Below are 21,366 nucleotides of genomic sequence, written 5' to 3'. Positions count from 1 at the left end.
TATTGCAACCAAGAGTTCAAACAGAAAGCAGTGACTTTGCCACCTAATGGCACATCTTTACCTGCCACTGCACATACTACCATCAGTAATGCCGAGTAGTCTATACTCTGTAGGGCGTACGGTGTCAGTGACAGAGCACTAAATACAAACTGCTTTCCGTACTACCTGCGGTGCACCACAACGGAAATGTGCATGCAGTGCTTATAGGAAAAATCAAGACAGACCTTGCCATCAGCCTCAGCAGAAGCAGCAGTAACAGTCTCCTGGGAAGCAGGTGTCAATGCACCTGGAGCTTTAGTAGACTAAGGAAGGTAAAAAATGCAGGGAGGGGGGGAAAAAAAAAAATTCAACTGAAGACCACCAAATCTACCTAGCAAATTTCATACACTTTTACCTACTAGCATCTTTAAAAAAAATCCAGAAAAGAAAATATTTTCAATTTGCAAGCAACACAGTTATGTAAGCAGAAAAGAAGAAAAACGGCATCTCCAAGATGATTACGAGACTTTTGGCTTATCTGGCCTTCAATTTCATTCAGCTCCTACACTGATGATATATATACGATCAATAGAAAGAAGGATCAAACAGCACTGAAAGCAATCTCTAGGTAGCCACTTTAAATTCCCAGTTCATCCATCAGTTGTCTTCTACTGATTAAAGGCAGTAATATAAATCCATTCTGGGACTTTGTCTCACTTTTTTAACCTAACTTAATGAACTGATTTCTATCAGCTGTAGTAACTCCTGTTACAACCTCTGATGAGTTTAAACTGTATTCTGTACATTTGGATTCCAAATACTTCACGTAATATTAAATATATAACTGTCAAACTCCAGCGGACTGTCAGACCATTCATTTCTACAGCCAGGGAATGTTTTTCATGACACTTGGTTCTTTCACCCATGTACTCACTTGTCATTGAATTAAACCCAAAATCTGGTAAAACTAAGTGAGCTCCAGAGACAGAATACATAACTGGATTATGATAATCAAATGAAAATGTCGTCTCCACCATCTTCTCCCACAAAAAGACTGCAATAAATTGCAGTTTTAAGAGTGACTTTAAAAAAAAAAACAACCCAAACAACCAAGTCACTATGTTGGCACACTGAATACTTTAAATCACTTATCTTTTGAAATCAGTCTGTCTCAGCCATAAATTTAAACACAAAAGTTCTGAGTCAATCTCTTGATATCTGCAGGCATTTTAAGCCTTACCTCAGATGATACTCAGGTACTAAGTGAAATATTAATGTAAATTTATACGCAAGTCCTCGGAAACACCAGATTTAAAACCTGACAAAAAGTGCATCTTTGGAAGATGAAAATAACATTCCACTTCTATCTTATGAAATTGAAAGAAAAGTCAATACCTGGAAACTCTCAACACTGTTACTAGGGTAGCAGATCAACATTTCCAATCTTAGATTGGATCAAAGGAGAATGCATTAAACTTTAAATGAATAAATAAAGAAAAAGTTAACATTTACTTTACCTTGTCTCGTGGCACAGCAGAAGGCAATTCCCGGGCTAACCTGTTACGCCTTTGTTCCTTTAAAAACAATCCAGTAAGACCTCAATTATGTATTACTCCGTATCAACGCATATGCAAGATTTATATTTTACAGATTACTTACATTTTAGAGACAAACACCAGCAATTTCATCTCATCCAGTGTCATGCAGTCATACTATGATCTTATCAAAACCTCAATTATTTGGATAAAACTACTCTGATTACCTGGTCAATAGGAAATTCTCAATATAAAAACTTTTGTAACACACTCTATAATCAAAGCTAGAGCCTTTGAAAAACAAGATCAAAGCTACACGGTTTGGCTCAGCATATATACCCTACATCCCTCATTAAGCTTTAAATCTTCAAAGTAATCTAAAAGGCCAGCAGGGTTAACTATGATTAGCCCAAAAGGAAGAAGGAGGCGGCAGCATTCACTCTATAGCAAAACAGTCTGAAGCAATCAGGACAAACAAAAATCTGATTTTTCTTGAAATTAAAAATTGATTATCCACTGAATAAGGGTAAGATGTTTTACGTGCTTTGCTTCTTCAAAAATGTCAATGTCCTGTTCAGGAAAATGTTGGGAAAGACTAATTTAAGTAACACACAATAATACAATAATCTCCTGTATTCAACTTCACCAAGTCCTAATTTTTGTACCCATGGCAGTTTGCACAGACATTGTTTCTGAACTAGATTCAAGAGCAGTCTGCACCAAGGCAAACCCAATTGCACAGCCAGTCAATAAAAAATTTCAGTATAAAAGAAAGTAAAAGTTTAGAACTAAGGAGCAGAAATTATAACATAAGCATTTAAAAAAAGAACACTACTATGATACAATGTGTTGGATAAGCAAGGTAACACAAGAATATTAGTGAGCTCTTAGCCAGATGAATGAAGCACTGCAACAAAATCAGACTGCAAGACAGACTTGATCAGGCCAGTTGTAGAACAACTGCTTCTATAGGATGATAACAACAAGTATTACCAATCAAAGCTGGACTTGAAAAACAGAAAGGCTACTGAAATTGTAAAAGGCTTATGGGAGATTAATGGAGAAAATTGTCTTAGGGAGACTGAAGTGCGGTAATACAGAGATTCAAGAACAATGCCGAAAGGAAGCAGAAATTAGGACCTGAATAGAGGAAACAATACTTGTATTATCCTTTCATGAATGAAAGTAACGTTATAGCTATCAATACACTGACAGAGACAAAATGCAATTACTCCAACATTAGAAAGTATTTCACAACTATCTATTTAAAGTTTCTCTTCCACAAATTTCATTTAATAGCCAATAGTCAATTAGGTGCTCATCTTATTTTCCAGACAGAAATACAGGCAGAATTATTTTCAGTGAAATATCAACCACTGTTCCTGAATGTAATATGCAATATAAACCTAACAAATCAACAGATCTCAAGATAAGAGTATACACCATATTTGTAATGTATCACATTTTTATACTTCAAAACGTAGAACCGTGCTTCAGTGAAAGAAACTGAAGCATTCTTTTACCAATTATTTAGGCTCTCAAAGGAGTCAAAAGACTTTTAAAGAGAACGTATTTTCTTACCTCTATGTTGTTATTCATTAAACCACAGGCATCGGCAAAGTCTGGATGTTTGGTATTGATATAAGCTAACTCAATGGCCACTAGATTATGAACCTGTAACGCAATGCCATTCGCAGTTGAAAAATTCAGTGAGTAACTCTAACACTAGTGAAGAGCAATGACCTACAAAGCTAGAAAGCAAAAGACCATTCTTACTGCCCCAAAGACATTAACGTTCTGATCCAGAAGGGAAGAAGGGAATTCATTCATTCATTGCAACACATTCAGACCTTCAGACATTTTGGATGTTACATCAGTTTAATTTGTTAGCTTCATCAAGCTAACCCCTCTCTAGCAATAAACAAGCAAAACTTAGTAATAAATGATTGTAATATATATATAGTAATGAAGTGAGCTATATAGTCACCCTTCAGCCACAAGCCACATACAACATTTGAATCAATGAGAGATGTCTCAGTACAGGGGATAGTGAGCATACAGAAGAATTTTTCCTTTTCACATCAGTCATACACATACAGTCAGTAACCGAAACAGTTTCCTCCTCAATAAGCAGACCAAAGCAGACTTTTCTATTAAAATATATTTACCCAAATCTAGAAGCTGAATATTTAGTTCTTGCTAGCTAAAGGGTATTACAAGCAAGACCAACATTTTGTGTTGATTTTATCTCTGAAACACACAGAATAAGGACTACAATTTAATTTTCATCATTGCATCCCTAACTCTACAGTAAACGCACAGCTTCTGTTTCAAGGGAAGGAAATATACCTATACCAGGAAGACTAGGAGATGTTAAATAAAAGTTTTAGTAAAATTCTTCTTGGGAATTCGAAACATAGGGGACAATAAGCTGAAGATGGTTACCCCCATTACCCCCTTTGAGTTTTATGTATTTATCTTCTACTATAGAAAAAGTTTCAAACTATGTAGATATTAAATAACTAGCTATTTAACAAATGAAAGTTAAGATTCCTTTAATATTTTGTGTTCCTGACATTACAGAGCAAACAGAAGTACCAAGAAAGACTCCAGAAAAAACACACTTTTTCTAACAAAATCATAGTAGATGGAAACTTACCATTTCATTTGTGACAGGAAGTCTTCTACGCAGAAGACAGGTTACTACTTCAACTATGGCATCGTGCAATTTAGGAAACCTCAATAATTCCTAAAAATAAAACAAAAATTTACTGATGAGACTTCCAGATTTTTTTTAGGGAAGGGGGGAGGAAAGAAAAAAAGCCCAATAATTACAAACATAATTCTAAAGCATGCATTTTTACCTGTGTACTGTAATTACTACAGTGCTGGATAATCCTCTGCATTTCTTCATGAACCAGCTCCACACAGCGCAGGCTAGGTTCTTCTAAACGTTTGATTTGCCTTTTTACCAGCAATTCAAATGAAACTTCAGGAACAAACAAGGCAGGACGGGGACCCTAGTTCAAAAGGAGGGAAAAAGCTGCTAAATCGTGTATTAAAACAATACACGTTTCTAAGAAGCAGTATCTGATGAAGCCCAGAATAAATCAAGTCACAGTGCTTGCACCCAAAAGAACACTCAGAACAGGTCTTAAGAGTAAAATATGTTCCAGGAATATTTCAATATAAAAGCTATAAAATATAATGTTATTACCTTTAAGACAAAGTCTGTTAAATAATGAGTAACCAGCATCCTTATAGAAACTTGAAGATTTCTACCTACTAATATCACTCTACGCTTACAACGATGAACAGTTCTTTTTACATTTGTGGATATGAGTTTAAATGAAATTTACTATAAAGGCAAACACATTTTCTTCTGAACTTCAGAGAGAAAAGTAACCATTATTTATTTGACAGTCCTAGGCATGCAATTCTTACTGCAAGATAGGTGGGTTTTCTGTTAAGTAAAATCACAATACAGTGTCACTGATTTACAGTGTTTGGGATAATTTCATTTATGACCATACAGAAAACATTTTTTACCTGAAATTTCCTTTTATTTTTAATTAAATGAGCTTTAGAAACACAAAGATGTCATATGTCACATAAAAACAAGACATCTCTCCAATACTAAATGCTGTTTTACATTTTACATTTACAGAAGCATAAGAGCACACATACAGATCTGCTGCAGACTACCTAATGCACTCCAAATTTGAGTAATTATTGACCATACAGAAACCTGACTGTCCATACCCAACAGAACACAGTACAAAAGCAGACTTACGTGTTTGACATCCAAAGTTAAGCTCTAAGGAGTGAACATTCTATCTACTGCAAAATTTATAAGTGAACTTACTCTGCTAATTATTAGCAGATTCCCATAGCCACAAGAAACCAAATCTGTCACATAAACACTGAACCACTGAAGAGTTGTGTCCCTTATGCAGAATTAAAATATCTGAATGCGTCCTAGCCCATACATCTCAGACTGAGTCTTCACGACTAACAGAAGTGCTTAATGCAAAATAAATGCAGAGGCAGTCTTCCATCACCATTTCTGTAATATAGAATAGCTTCAGCATAGAGTTGCCAAAGTTGGGCCTGAGCTTTACTTCACACTGTAAATAACAGTAATGAGATATAAGCATTCACCTTAAACTCATTCCTTATCAGATAATGGCTGTAAATTTGGATATTGTATTTTTTTCACGTAAAATACCAAAAAAGCAGGATTCAGCCTCTCCATATTAACTCATCCAGCTGAGATTATTAATTCACAGGACTGAAGGAGTACAAATTTGTTGAAACCTGATCTTCAAATTTGATATATAGTAACAACACTTAGAAATACAGAACACTCACAGTAGCATTTCTAATGGCAGTCAGGATATCAATTGTGTTAAGGCCACCCAATGGGTCAACAGATTCTAAAGTTCTTCCAAAGGTCTCATGAAAAATGTAACAGATTCTGGCTCCACCGCATCTGAAAGAATAAAATAACAACTTAAGTAGCAAACAAGAAAAAAGCTTTCACTGCAAACATTTTTTACAGTTACTTACAGATTCAAACATTTTTGAATATGTTATGCTATTGCTAACGAAAGCCAGCAAGAGCCACTGGGTTGATCTAACTGCTCAGACAATATTCTAGAAAACCATTTGGTACTTACAGCTCCGAAGTCTCTATGTATTTTGCTGTTCCTTCAATAGTGTTACAATATTCTGTGGCAAATTTGGTAATAAGCTGCAATAAAGTGGCGCTTTTGTCCTCAACAGGTTCCCCATAGCTGTTTAATAGAGACTGGTACTGAGCAGCTAAAACATTGATTCTGGTTTTCAGTTCTGGCAAGCAATCTCTGATATGATGCATCAGTAGTCTAAAAATAGAAAACAGTCCCTCATTAGAAGGGAGAAGAAGTTTCAACTTTATCATCTCCATCAAAACAGAGAAGAGACAGAAACCAATCACCAAAGGTAAACATTTACTCAGGAAAATTACAGTAAACTCAGAAACTGAATTCGTAACCAGAGCCTTCCTCAATGCATCACTATACAGCACCAAAAGAGAAAGAAAAGGTAAAAATAAATGTTTATACATATTTCTAATACACCACTTTATATCTTAAAGTATCCTTAAAAGCACATATTTACTTTATTTTACATAATATGTAGTACCTGTTCAGTGTTCTAGCAAGATACTTGGTTCCATTTCGATTGGCTAGGGAAGGATACTTCTTTTGAAGAAAACCATACTCATCACGAATGGAATCAGCTACGCTCTTCTTATTGTTAATATCCAACTGACTCCTGAAGTTAAAAGGCGGAGTTACACGCTAGTTAATAGATGAAAAGTAAAAATAATTTACCTTCTGATTTTCTGGACAGGACATCGGAACAGCTGATTTTTGCTTTACACGCATAACTAATCTTCTTTACACAATAAAGGATTTTATTTCTTGTTCCACACAGCACAGTCAACAAATTAGTATGGGTAGCTGCTGTACATAGATTAAGCAAAGCTTTTATCAAAACTGCATGAGATTTGACCTAGCTAATATGCAAAAAATAAAGTGAACAGTACTATAGCCGTATGTAGTTAGCAGTAGATTAGTACTAACATACAAGATCTGTACCGGATCAGTGCTAATGTGAACAGCTGAACAGAAGCATCCCTCAAGCTAAAAAACAATAGCAGAAAGAAGAAGTGACACTACAGGTCTTTTAGAAGGAATGTCCCTACTGTTTTCAAAGTTAGTAGTTGGCTGAGTGGAAGAAGAACAGACAAAACTTTTGAGAAGTGAGCAACAAGCTTCTCATTTGCTTATTCAAAAGTTTATTTCAAGTTACCTTACTCTTCAAGTCATATTCATGGTTAAAAAGCCAAAAGCCTTACTCCATATTATTAACACAGTTTTAAGAATATCATCAATGTGCCCAGACAGACCTGTTCACTACTCCAATGATGCCAAGTTTAACTGGAATCACTCTTCCCATGAGCACATCCATAGCGTCAGTGCCAGCATCCATGAGATCCAGCTTTGTGATAACAGCAAGGGTCCTTCGACCTACCAAAAGGAAAACTCACTCACAGGGATGTTTTGTCTTGATCAGGGTAGCAAAACCTCATAATTTAAAGAGATCCTCATACATCTGCATGAAGTTTAATACTGCAAATTAGCAAAGACTAGCACAAGAACACATAGTGTTAGTCTATCTGGAGCCCTTTACTAACAGGACTATAAGAAAGTATTTGGCATGTACTGCTCCCCACACAGATCCGGTTAAAGAAAAAAGGTTTAGGCACCATGCAGTTTGAAATCATAATCATTACTGATTACAACAAACATTTTTGCATACTACATAAGGTTAGAGGCATTACTAAGCACTTGTGGAGAAGACTAAGTAAGGCAAGCAAGGGAGCTGCAAGTGTGAGTGAACTGAACATATTTCCAGCATATATGTAGGACCAGGCATAATGGCAATCTGTTTGGAACTATATTTGAAATACCACTACCCACTGAAGAAGCTGCTAAAGGAGGCAACAAGCCCACTTCCAGCACAGTGCATCAAATACATAGCTGAAAGCGCCAGGGAGACTGAATAGCTTGGAATCTACCCATTGAACAAGAATTAGGGGATTTAATTTTACTAACGAAGCAGTTTTTTATTGAATTTGTGACAAAGTTTTTCAAATTAAAACTAAACTTCATATTGGACACTGTGGAGGAAAAAGCGACATAAATTCATTAAATATTGCACATCTAAACAGGTAGGCTAGCATGCACAGGATTTGTCTGGGACCTTAATATTTCCCAGGCTCTTGGGTCTGAAATAAACATGGCAAGAACTTTTTCTTTAAAATATAACACACTTTTCAAGTCTAAAAATAAACCAATAACTCAGCAAAATCAGTAGGTTCTTAGCTTCTGAAACTTTCAGATGAATGCAAGTGAGAGTCTACATATACTTTAGTACATCAAGTTCTCATTACATACCATTATTCCTACAGGACTTGCAACATAAGCTGCAACTCAAGCTTTAAGATTTAGAATTTTGGAAATAATTGATCCAAAAATCACAGCTGATCATTTTTACAGGGGTAAAGTAAACTAAAAGAAAAGGGTCTGCAGCCTCGAACCAGGACTATCTGGCTGAGAAGACTGCCATGAGGAGGTTCTCCCTCAAGGTTACGTGGCTGTGGAACCCATAAAGGCTTAGGCAGACAGGCCAAAGCAGACGTGACAGTTTGAAAACAAGCAAGAAATGTTACACTCTGTGGGAAGAAAAAATTGAGGGCAAAGCACAGCAACACCAATTTTTAGTCTAATTTCAGCATACCTATGTTTAGAGCATACTTTTCCATATTCTTTCAAATAACACAGTGACATTTATTAATCAATGGTACTGAGAGCACTTTCTACACACAAGAAGCAGGTACCTAGTAGTTTTGGATCTGTTTCAAAGTCATTAGGAAAATATAAAATGAAAATCCTCTTTTTAGATTATATCAAATCAGTCAGTTCTGTCACATAAATGCAGGGCAGCAAAATGGATACTGCCATTATCTATTAATTTTATTCTTACTAAAAGTCACTAAACTAGCTAGACAGTCAGTCACTAGCTGCAGGATGGCATATTTTCTCTACTAAAATAAACACCATTGGACAATAAAGCATAAAGCAATCCTAAAAGACCGCTGTAAACTACTAAAAATCTCAAACCCCCCAACATTGTGTAATGCCATTTTGCTGTTCTGTAAACAGAAGTAGCTCCTATGACTACCAAAATAGTTGTCTGTCTGTTCGTAATCCAGAAATCCATGGATATTAATTCTTCACAGCTTTCTCTGAGTTGCAGAGACTGCAGCAGGAAGCCTTAAAGCAAATATAACAATTGTATTTTCTAGGAAAGTCAGTAACATTTGCTTTTCTTACTACTTTTTGTCCAAATGAGTTAAGTTTTATTTTAGGAATTAATTTAAAAAAAGAAGTTGAATTACAGGATCCAATTTTTCTGGCTGCTTACCATCTGGATCCACCTCCCGTGCAATTTTAAGTGCTTCTGAAGTGGCCATGTCTGTGTTAGCAGCTGTGACTGCCAGAATAATTGAATTTGGATTGCTGATGAATTGAAGGATTAGCTCTCTTATTTGAAGTTCAATGTCCTTAGGCTGATCACCAACAGGGACCTATTGAAAAAACAACACAGAACTGTTCAAAACGGTATATTCACACCTGTATGAGACCACTCATTGAAAGTTCATACCCTATACCATGGTATAAGATAAAGTTTTCCAGCCCTTTCCTTCCCCTTTCACAAACAGACATGAAAGATAAGGAAGATCTTGAAAAGTATAAAATTTAAAAACATTCTTAGAGAAATAAGAATCAATTCAAATTATTGGATACTGTTGTCAAGGAGACTTGGTATTGAAGAACCACCTGCACAACTAGCAGAGTGAAGTATGTATGTGTGCACAGGCAGGAAAAGAAGTCACCTTGTCATCTTCATGCCACAGAAAATTATTTAGTACAAAACCTCAAGAAACAGGACCTGAACAATTCTTCTAGTGTATCCTTACTTTATACAACTTCTTACACAAAACACATATAGCAACTTCTTGAGAAGCAATGGGGAAAACTTTTTCAAATTTGTCAACTACCCATCTATCTGCAGGTACAACTTTGAAACTGCAAGGGCTACCTCTTCTATTAAAAAGAACATGCAGCCCGCACAATGCTTCCAATGCCTTGGCTGTATATAGAAAGAGGAAGAACTTAAGTAGACCTACCTCTTACAACAGTGAAAAGCACCAGAAACCCAAATCTTACACCAGAAGATGGTGACATCTCAAATTTATATAACCAGCTACTTAACCTGAGGAAAGCTGTTTATCTAACAATGCAGAATAATGCCAAAGAGTGAACATAGACTCCTTGTTTCAAAAGACACCATTCACAATGAGTCAGAAGAGAAGCATCTGCATCTTACCTTTGTCATTCCAGGTAAATCCACAAGAGTCAGATTTACAACATTAGATGAAAAAATCTTAAGATGAATAGGTTCAGGACTGATCCCCTAAAAATATATTAATAATAAAAATTAATCACTGTACTGGATTACTTAAACGTACCCTTTAGAAAGCCAAAAGCTGTAGTTTCATACTAGAAAAACTTTCTTCCACCATACACCTTACAACTACTTGGTGAGGAAAAAAAGGCAGCCACACCTGTCAACCAACTCCTTTGTCTTTGGAAGCAGCGCTGCTTCCCCCTCTCAGTATAATGCATAAAAGCTTTTATATTTCAGTAATTATACTTGATTTTATAATTACACATAAAGGCATGTATTTGGAAAAATGGAAACAAGTTTAACTCTATGTTCATTTTTTTCACTATTATTATAGAAGCTTTGAAGTAAACAGCAATTCTCTGCATTTTTTTTTAGCTGTTGTCTCGCAAACCCAGTAAAAAAATCTCAAGACAGCAAGCAGCACTAGTGTATTCTTCATTAGAATAGTTCAATGAAGCTTTTTGCTTCTAGCTGCCAAAACTGTTTAAGGAACGTTTCAGCAGCAAGAGAATCTATGGAAAGATAAAGACAGACAGTGCGACATTTACCTTATTATTTCCAGAAATCCTCTCCGTCTCATTTTCTATTTCCTGACGAATTTCATCAAAATCTGTATAGATCTGAAGTAGGGAAGAAAAAAATTTTTTAAAAACCAAAGGCAGCATACACTTAGATAATTGCAAAATAATGCTCTCTTCTTCAAGAGACAGCAAAGAACTCTGTAACTAAGTATACAGAAGGTGAGGAAAAAGGAAGAATGACTACTAGCCGTTCAGAGAATGCTAACAGCAATCAGCAGTGCTAAGAATTACAGAAATTGGAATCTTGGTACGTAATTTGTTGATTAATACTGCGAAATTGCTGTTATTAACACTTACTACCCCATCAGTGTCAGACAAGGTGTAAAACCGCATTCACCTAATGTCAATTTCAAACACTTAATTCCATTTCTAATATAGTTGCAATTCTTAGAGGTTAATAAACAACATGCAGTCAGAACCCCTTCTCATCTCAAAGATGACAAAGAACAAGGACAGAGTTTCATTTCAAAATTTTTCCACTCTTGTCAAATCTATACTCCTTCCACCAATCCAAAATAACTTAGCACAGAGCTACCCTTGCATGGGTTCCTTCTGCTTTCCTCTCTAGGTTTCTTTCAATTTCTAGCACTGCTTAGAAGATGAGGAAATAAGTTTATACACTTAAATAATTTGTCTGACAACAAAAAGATGACTGTTTTCCAGCAAAGAATTAAGCTTTGACTCTTATTGAAGTCCTAGGTCATCTCAGTTTCTGCTTCTCCTCCTGGACGAGCATTAGGCTCTTCTGTCCTCTTCATAGCTTTCTAATAAATCTCTGAAGTAGCCAATTCTTCAGTGGCCTGAAATGACTTGTGATTATACACTTCCTTGTCTTTGCAACTACCATTCTAATTTTGCCAATGCACAAAAAAACCCCAAAAAATCAACAAAAGAACAAAAAGGATCAAGATACTCTGCAGAATCAATGACCCACATAACAGACAACCATTGATAAACTTTCTGTCTTGAGTTTGAAAGAATGTTTCCAGAAGCTTTTTATGAGCTTTTCTACTCATAAAAAGCGAAACGGAAAATCCTCAATACTCTGGCACAGGAGGTAGAATAATCTTTTTGGGAAAGTCAAGGGAAGAGATATAGAATTAAATACGTATATGATCACATATTTATGACACTACTGCTCCATCATTAATTAAAGTAAGCATACCTTATTTTTGGTGTGAAGAAATTTACCCCACTCTTCAGCATCTATCTCTGAAAACAAAGAATTGATACATGAGGAAGAAGGAGCAGATGTTTCAAAGACATTTATCCAAGAACCTGTTTGCTGAAAACTACAACATTATTTTCTTTTTACCAAGCAGCAAGAGGAAAATTAGTCTTTCTACTGCTACATGTTAAATAGCTCAGTACAAATTATGATTCTGTTTATGATTCTCCTTATTTAAGAGAATTTTTAAGAGACAAATTTATAATTTGTCTCCCTTCCACAAGGTCCACGTTATTAATTGTGACTAAGACAATCAGCTATCCTACCATTTTTCAGAAATGGTCTAGTCCATTAAATATCAGCTTGCAACAGAAAACAAAAGAATTATTAGCAAGAGCTTAAAAAAATCTGAAAATATACCAGCTTTTAGCATCTTTTCATTTACCATGCAAGTGAGATCAAATTACAGCTGAAAGAAAAAGTTAGGAAAACCTGTAGAACCAAAACCAAGCAAACAGAAAACAGGTAAGAATACTGTGTCACAATGAAGTCTTAGGAGAACATGTCTCTTCCCAAATCTGTCGAGGATCAAACATCTTAACTCTTTTGTCAGTCACCACTGATGTCTGGAATTACTTGGGGGCTATTCAAGAGCAGTCCCAGAAACAGCAAAGGAGGTTCTGTCAATTCCTGCTTCTTTGTAGTGCAGGCAGCAGTTTGAGTCACACTGCAAGTTACTCACACTTCCACAACGAGGTTTCCAAGCACTAGTGATAAATTCCACTTCAAATTTTTGTTTTGTAGTCATTTCCCCTCTGCTCCCCGATATAGCAATCTGCTCTAGAAGAATAGTCTGCAAGAAATCTGGCCATTCGGCAAACACTTAGCTTACCTACAATCAAGCCATCTTTCAAAACATTTTTTCCACTCAAGTTGAATTTCAAGATATTGATCAATAGACATTTTTTAAAGGATTTGGGAATTAAAAGTGCAGGAAATTCTATGAAGCAGCAACGGTACAGAAGAAAAACAAAAAATCATCTCATTCTAACGCAACAAGGTTGGAAAACTAAAAATCAACCAGATCACAAGACTCGGCAAAATAATCAATCAACACGATAGCCAAAGTGTAAAAGTAAAAGTGTAATCAACAATAAAGCTGCATGAAATGTATGTGGTTAGTGTATATAAGCATGCACTTTAGGGAGAAAAAGCAAGTGGATAAAGGCAACCTTTAGAAAGGTGTCTTGGATTTTTCCATGTAGCAGGGTCTGCAGTTAAAGAGAAACAGCATTGAATGATGTTTAAAATTTTTAACCATATTTAGTATAGCATTTTATTAACTTTCTGTACCAGATTATATTACAAAGATCACAAATGCATGCAGACAGATGTGCATGCTGTTCTACTATTGATGAGAATGTGTAACATATTAACAATACACACAGAAGATCTTAACTAAACACTGACAAATGATGCATATTAATCAGATATTCTACACAACAAAGTTTACTCGATGATGACTTTATTATTGCTGTTCATCTAATTCCAACAGCTCACAGTATTTTTATTTCAGCACAGAAAAACATTAGGTTCCGCAAAGCTGAACTTCTTTGTCAAAATGTTTCTCATCATTTACTCATGGCAAGAAAAAGTAAGGAAACATTTTTAATGTCACTAGAAATAATATTACTGTATGGGAAAGAAATCTGAGGTTTGCATCAATCTTTCAAAGCTCAATTAAAAAACCAATTACAGCAGTTCTGAGACAGATTTAAGAAGAGACAACATTAGTTATCACCCCTCTCGACCTTTAATTTTCTCTAAATATTTATGGAAATCCCATTACAAAAAAAAAAGAACTTTTTATTGAAGGGTTGATGAGTTTACACTCTGTATTTTTATGTGATGCCAGTAGAGCACCGTGGAAGTGCAAGAATCAAAACACACTGGTGAAGACATTTTTTGCACATGCCTGTTTGGCACAAAATACAAGAAGCACAGCAACAATCAATTCATCAGTTTGGAAAGCCTAGTACATCTGGGAAGTTATTTTAATGTCTTGCTGAGCTGGGCAAGTCAAAGGTTTATCATCAATGGAACTATGCTGATTTAGATGGACTGGACCCATTAAGGAAAAAAATTTAAAAACCAAACTGCTTTTATCCTTACTGTTCTGCAGGCACATGAGCTATGAAGAAACCATTGTTAGGAGGCAATTTTTGTTTGTCTCAGTTGATAAATAGGCAAAATTACACACCAGTCTCCAAAATAAGTGCAAAATGAAAGGGCTCATTAATTCCAGGTTATTAAACAGGTTTAGTTTATTTACAGTTCAGAAGAAATAAAGGAAAATGCACATACAGGAAGTATGTATCTTCAAGATTGTGTTGCTCATCTCCTCTTAAAAATTGAATCTAAGAAAGCAAAGACAGGCGTAAAGCCAGGAAGAAAGAGATATAGCAAGATATAGCAAGATTACATTTGAAAGACATGGACCAAACCCTCTTCTGTTATTTTCCTCCTGGGGAGATGATGTCCTCCTAGGACACGCTGGTTTAGTCTTAAATTACTGGTTTTGTGGTGGCATAGGAATTTGCAGCTAGGCACTCGGCTTAATTCTATGTATAAATAAATGTTTTGGCTTAGTATAATCTATTAACTTTTTAAAATATATGTAAAAAAAAAAGATGCATGCTAGTCAGAGGCATTGCATTTTAACTTCTTAACATCTATAGATCAAAAGAGAATGAAAATTTTTTAAGCTTTAACAAGCTGCAAGTTTCCTTGCTATCTATAACACAAGAGAAGATTGAAGCCATGATAAATGGCTTAGTCCTAACCTCAGTCTTGGGGCACATAAAAGAAGAAAAAAAAAAAAAAAAAAAGAGATAGAAATGCAGTCTCCTGAGGTTTATGGAAAATCTCATCTGGTCCAAGTATAATCTTTTTGAAGTTTCATTTTATACAGCAGGGAAACTCTTGCCCTGCTCTTCTGAGGAAGTCTATACTGACACCCTTTTAACATTTGAGAAAAACTTCCCAATAGCTCTAATTTAATGCAAAGGAGGTTTTAGGAAAGGAGAAAAGATATGTATAACTCAAAATGCAAGGATGTTCAAGGTACGGAGAAAATATTTTCATCAGCCTACATTAAGCAGCCCGATGTTCTGGCTTAAATGTAGAAGTTCGGGGTTTTTTTATCACTAGTTTCACTGGTAAATCAGTCTTCTCTCAGTTATATTACTTCCTGGAAGTTTTTCAGGCAAAACTTCCAGGTGAATTATCACCCGATTACATTCAAGATTCAATGCTAGATAAAAGCATGCAGAAATTACATTCTATCATTAAGTATTACAGATTATAAGAAATTATTTAAACAGAAGCTATCAATAACAAACAGATTCTGCCTTTCAAAACAGTATCTCCTGAATAAAGCAACAGTCTGTTTGCTTTTCTGGCTTTTCATATCTTGGAGTGAGACTGAAAACTTTAATTAATATACTGGAAAACTAGACATGATTATGGTATTTTTCTCAGGACTGCCTTCCGCTAAATTGTTGTTATCTCCTGTACTGCAATGCTCCTTTAAGAAGCTCAAACACAGTACAATGCTAACTGACTTCATTTATTCATGTATCTCTTTTCCCTTCATAAAGCAGTAGAAATGTTCTTCATACACAGTGGAAGCCCAAAGAAGCTGTTCAGAGTCATAAAAGGCCACCACCATACAGGATTTCTTGCAGCATGGCAACGAGAACTTCCCAAATACTAAAAAGGACAAAATATCAGCAAAGCATGGAAAATCTTAACTGTTTTCCTAGTTTTCTAGTTCCCATACCTTCACAGTCTTGGACCCAGCAGACTATCATCTGAACTCTCTCCACCGCGCCCCACCCGCCCCATCACCTTATCCTTTCCTAGCGCTCTTTCTCTAATTTAAAAAAAAAAAAATTCAACTTGTGAAAAAAACATGTGCGCATCTTCCAACACCTTCTGTATGTTGCACCATTTTTTCCATCCCTGACACTAACAAGATGGCAAGCACTTTTGAATGAAAGCCCTTTTTCTCTTTCGCTTCTACGAATGAAAAGTTAAGTAGAATGAAGCAGTCCCTGCTGTTTGGGAGCTAGGGATAAGGGATTCCTGTTTGAAGTAGAGAGCAAAAAGCTGACAAAACAGCAAGATTTAGCAAGCAACATATCTGCATTAATTATTCCTGCATTTCGTATCAATTCTACCTGTTCCGAATTTGAACAATGTTCGGCTTCCTATCTTGGACAAAAAAAAGAACCTATAAATATTTACTAATTGCCCATTCGTATGTTCCCTCCTCTTTTCCATTTCCTAACAAATCGATAAGCTACCAGAATAGGTTTTAGCTACAAGACCAATTTAATAATTCAGGACATCAGACCCACTGCTTCACTTGCAATTTGATAAGAGAACACCACAATGTGGTATCACCACCTCAAACACACCCCATGTGCTGAGTCACTAGAGGCTAACAATAAACAGCAAACGCATAATGAGAACATTTCCTTCACACCAAATCACACACGTCTGTACAATATATGTATTGGTCTGAAATGTTGTGAAAACACAAGCACTTCTTCATGTTTCATGGAAAATTCGTATCTCTGCTATTTTCTGACTATCTTGATTTATTGCAGCAACTATCGTACAAGGGTATCACACAGTGCAAATTGACTTTGGGGAACAGCAGAGATGATCTTTAATGTTGCACATTAGAAAATCAAAAGTTCAAATGTCTAGCTACAGTTCTTTCTCAATGATCTTTCCCAATGTGCTCCTAAGAATCAAATAAAAATTTTTTTTAAAAATCCAAAAAACAAAACCAAAAAAACCCAAATCAACAAACAAAAACCCAAAATTATTATGAACTGCTATTTTTTGGCAGCTCACATGCATCAGAAGATGTCAAGATTAAGCTATTGAAGAGACACAATTCTTTCCTTCATAGTCATAAAGACGAGGGAATTGTCCATGCTTAAACAAATACCACAGGAATCTAAACTGCTTTGTGTTAAAAACAGGGAAGCTTTCTGGATGCAAACACTCAGAGGTGAAATTTAAGCTTGTGAGAACCACAGACTAGTACTACTTTTAAATGGATGCATTTATATGTAATTCTAGTACATTATCTGCAACAAGCATTAGGATGGAAAAAGGTGACAAATTACAAAACAGAAGTCACAAAACAAAGAGGCGGTTTCACAAAAGTATTGTGCACGCAGAGAGTTCATTACCAGCACATTCAGAAAGCAGCACTGCAAGACTGATATTCTCTTGTCCAATATTCAATTTGTAAAGAAGAAACCCCTCATCTGGAGAAAATCCCTCTCTGCAAGACTATGGATAGACTTCCCTCTAGGGAATCCCAAACACATATTCAACCCTACCTCAACACCCACCTCCTAACAACCAAAACTATGACCTGTAATAGTGCAGTGACTTATTACAATGTCAGACAGCATAGCCAGAATAAGAGATTGCCAACTTTTTTCTTTCCAAGCTACTTGTTTCCATCTTCACAGATATAACACCACAATCTGTACATATACTAAACCAGACCAGTGACAAAGCCATTTAGACCATGATTTGCATGAATTTTGGAGGGAGAAAAGAGACATTTCAAATGCAGCTGTTAAGTCATAAAGGTTTGTCTGTTCTTACCAAACAAGCCCACATCTCTCTCAAAGAGATTATAACATGTACATCTTACGCACTGATATTCGCCCCCGCTCCCCCGGCAAAGATCTAAATGGGCCTTATAAATATTAATTTAGTCCAACATCCTTATAATATCATCATTATCCCATTTTAAATTTAAAATATGGATCCCCAGATCAAATGCAACCTACAGCAGAGAGGCTCTGCATTGACTCAGAATAGTGCAACCACAAAACCATCTTTTATACCTGTGAAGTTGCAGAGCAGAACAAAATTGTATTTTATCCTATGTCTCAGAATCAAAGCGTTCTGAAAAGTACTACAAACTACACACTGCACAATTCATGTAATATAAAACCATATTTAAAGAGATCAAACGTGCCATTTCTGAAAGGTTGCCCAGAGACTCTCTGAATTCTTCAGCCTTGGAGATCTTCAAGACCAAACTGGATAAAGCCCTGAGCAACCTCGTCTTGAGTTCAGAGTTGGCCCTTTTTTGAGGAGGAGACTGGACTAGAGACCTCCTGAGATCATTTCCAACCTGAATTGTCCTACAATCTCTTGATGGGACAAGACGGGACATCTTGATGGGACAACACCCTCACAACCCAGCACACCCCGGATTGCACACTAAAAGATCTTAATTGTTATGTACCCAAACCATGCTCTCTGCTTACATCAATAATGAAAATTGGAGCTTAAACCTTTTAAACTGCACAATAGTAGTAACTGTTCTTCAGGAACCAAAGGCTATAAATACTACATAAAACAAATACTATAAACAACTTCTGATGCCTTGACTTACTATTGCTAGAAATAGATTCCAAAAAGTTTGAACACAATGAGAATTAATAATTATAGTCCCAAGTTTATCAAGCCATCAAAAGCCTGTGTACTTTTTACTTTCTACATCAAAAAGCTAAAATTTATCTTACGCTCAGAAGGTGGATATGCCTACTGCTCTTCCACAAGATCAAGAGCACTAGTTAGTATAGAATAAGCGATTAAATTCCCAAGGGATAACTGCAATTACTTTCTTCATCTGCTGAAGGATAAACATAGAAACACTACAGAAGACACTAGCTTCAAACTAGACAGCTTCAGAATATTTGAAGTGTTGTTCTTGACCTCAGTGCAGGCCAATAAAGTAGCATCTGTGAGCTACAGAACATGCCTGTTAAATTCTGTTTGTGTCTACTACAAATTTGTTTTCATTTCTTTTTCTTCTGCTCTATTCAGAATTTATCTATTTCCTAAGTTCCTTCTAAAAAGTCATATACTCATCCTCTCAAGGAAAAACCTTATTTATACAGCAAAAGAGGAGAAGAAAAACACACACAAGAAAATCATGTTCTCTATACTCTAGACAATCATCACCGTAACTGAAATGCTTTCTTTGGCCTGCTTATCTCAAAAGCATTTCCTAAAAACAAACAGGAGAGCTTAAAACATTAAAGATACTTTGACTATCCAAAAGATCTTGACTTCATGACATTTGTTAAAAGGACAGAACATATGTGACAACAGCTGTGTTTTCTTCCAAGAAAATTTTAAAAAGCACACTTGAGTTTTAAGATTACAACAACCGATTTTTCAGTCAAATGAACAAGAAAGATTGTAAGTTTATCTCCTACTAGGCAAACACACTCTTGGATCACACTTACCATTTTCATCTCCAGCTGTTTTCCGACCATCCTCTGGGGAAACATGCACCAGCTGCAGAATAAGGGGTCTCCGGGTGACAACTCCAGTACCTCGTGGGAGCAGATCCCTCCCCACAAGACTTTCCAACACAGAACTCTTTCCACTGCTCTGAAAATTGGAATAGAGCTGCATGATTTTCTTAAACATCAAAATGCTGTCGTATTTTAGTTTTAGCTTGCTTTCATCACTCCTGCAAACAGTACTCTATTCTCTACTGTGCTATACAGTGCCCAAAGGAGCATCTGATAGACTCACTGCATCTAACACAGTGGTATCACGCTGCATAGACACTAAAAGACTCAAATCTGCTTTAAACCACTCACTGTCTAAACCTGCTTGGGACACTTAAAAGGCACATAGATATATTTTCTATCTCTTAAGGCTAAATTAAACATGTAATATGTTTCAGAAAAAATAATATTCTATTTAACATTTTCTACTCCAAATATTAATCTTTCCAGAAACATTTTTGGAAATGAAAAAATCATTTTTCTTTACAGTACTCAGAAGGAAATTCTATGTCTTCTACTATGTCATTTTCTAACATCTTGCAGTAACACTTCACTCTGTAGACTAAGTTAGTATTAACATGGGCTGTTAGTATTAACATGGCCTGGCCATGTTAACATACAGCTGAGTACATTAAGCTATTACAATCTTACATTCCTTTTGTTTTGTTTTGTTTTTGTTTTGTTTTTTTTTTTGGTTGGTTGGTTTGTTGGGTTTTTTTGTATAATGTATCATGCCAGCTTCTTAAGTGCAAACATTGTTTTATAATCTAAATATATAAACATTGTTTTATACTGTCTCTCACACTCTGTGTGTAATTATCTATATATTTGTAAGTATTTACAACTGAATTGACTGCAAATGCCTGTCTATGTAATAACAAACTGTAAGAAGTTGTGAAATACTTAAAGACTGTGAAATTACAAATTCGCTTTAGAGTTTACATTTAAAAATGTTCTCCTGTAGCACTTCTGGATAAAACGCAGAATCAGGCTATGTGGCCCAATAAGTATCTGTGAACACATGGGTTTTAAGAGTGATTCAAGACTACTACCATGTTAAAACTAACAATAATCAATAGTCCCAGAGATGTCAACATATATTTTGAAAGTCTAACCAATAAGATTTTGTCTTTTTAATAGAACTGTATTAAACTCTTCCAGTTTTCTGTAGCCAGAAAGTCAACATGGGCATGGCACGAGAAAACATGCTCTGACAATCACTGCTGTCAGCTAGGAAATGTTTCTATGTTAATGCTACTGTCAAACAATTCTCTTAAAAAAAAAAAACAACACACAACAGATGGCTCTGACAGCTAGAATATGCATTACTGCTACACAACCTCAATTCAGCTTGCCAGTTCTGAAAGAACAGATTCAAGATTTCAAGTACATCATAAAACAAGTACATAACCTAGCATAACATGAAATAAAAGCAGTGTTGAATATCTTTTAAATACACATTTAGTGACATCTAAATGATCTAGGTAGCTTTTCTAAAAGTGAAAAATTGATCAGCAGAGATCAAGCAACACAGCACTATCAGCACATTTCTCCTAGTACAGTAAGACAAGACAGGAACAAATTATATGAAAGCATTAGAACCTATTAAAATA

At 35.7% G+C, this 21,366-nt stretch overlaps 1 protein-coding gene across 4 annotated transcripts in view; it reads right to left on the bottom strand.

Annotated features, from left to right (window-relative positions):
- Positions 1 to 21,366, bottom strand: part of DNM1L (dynamin 1 like) — a 40,141-nt gene that overhangs the window by 8,507 nt on the left and 10,268 nt on the right. Inside the window, exons 2-16 of one of the 4 annotated variants that reach the window (XM_063319487.1) lie at positions 19,703 to 19,850; positions 13,577 to 13,615; positions 12,342 to 12,388; positions 11,144 to 11,215; positions 10,515 to 10,601; positions 9,549 to 9,711; positions 7,468 to 7,588; positions 6,699 to 6,830; positions 6,194 to 6,400; positions 5,886 to 6,006; positions 4,379 to 4,534; positions 4,174 to 4,263; positions 3,096 to 3,188; positions 1,497 to 1,553; positions 225 to 302 (exon numbers count right to left, since the gene is read on the bottom strand). In XM_063319487.1, coding sequence (XP_063175557.1) covers positions 225 to 302; positions 1,497 to 1,553; positions 3,096 to 3,188; positions 4,174 to 4,263; positions 4,379 to 4,534; positions 5,886 to 6,006; positions 6,194 to 6,400; positions 6,699 to 6,830; positions 7,468 to 7,588; positions 9,549 to 9,711; positions 10,515 to 10,601; positions 11,144 to 11,215; positions 12,342 to 12,388; positions 13,577 to 13,615; positions 19,703 to 19,850 — 1,611 coding nt within the window. The remainder of the gene's footprint in view (positions 1 to 224; positions 303 to 1,496; positions 1,554 to 3,095; positions 3,189 to 4,173; positions 4,264 to 4,378; positions 4,535 to 5,885; positions 6,007 to 6,193; positions 6,401 to 6,698; positions 6,831 to 7,467; positions 7,589 to 9,548; positions 9,712 to 10,514; positions 10,602 to 11,143; positions 11,216 to 12,341; positions 12,389 to 13,576; positions 13,616 to 19,702; positions 19,851 to 21,366) is intronic. The other 3 variants (XM_063319504.1, XM_063319494.1, XM_063319513.1) reach the window with 3 other exon arrangements.

Source organism: Chroicocephalus ridibundus, chromosome 1, assembly GCF_963924245.1.
Source record: "Chroicocephalus ridibundus chromosome 1, bChrRid1.1, whole genome shotgun sequence".
NCBI lineage: Eukaryota > Metazoa > Chordata > Aves > Charadriiformes > Laridae > Chroicocephalus > Chroicocephalus ridibundus.
Note: the sequence above shows the minus strand (reverse complement) of the source record. Positions and strands in the feature narration are given on the sequence as shown.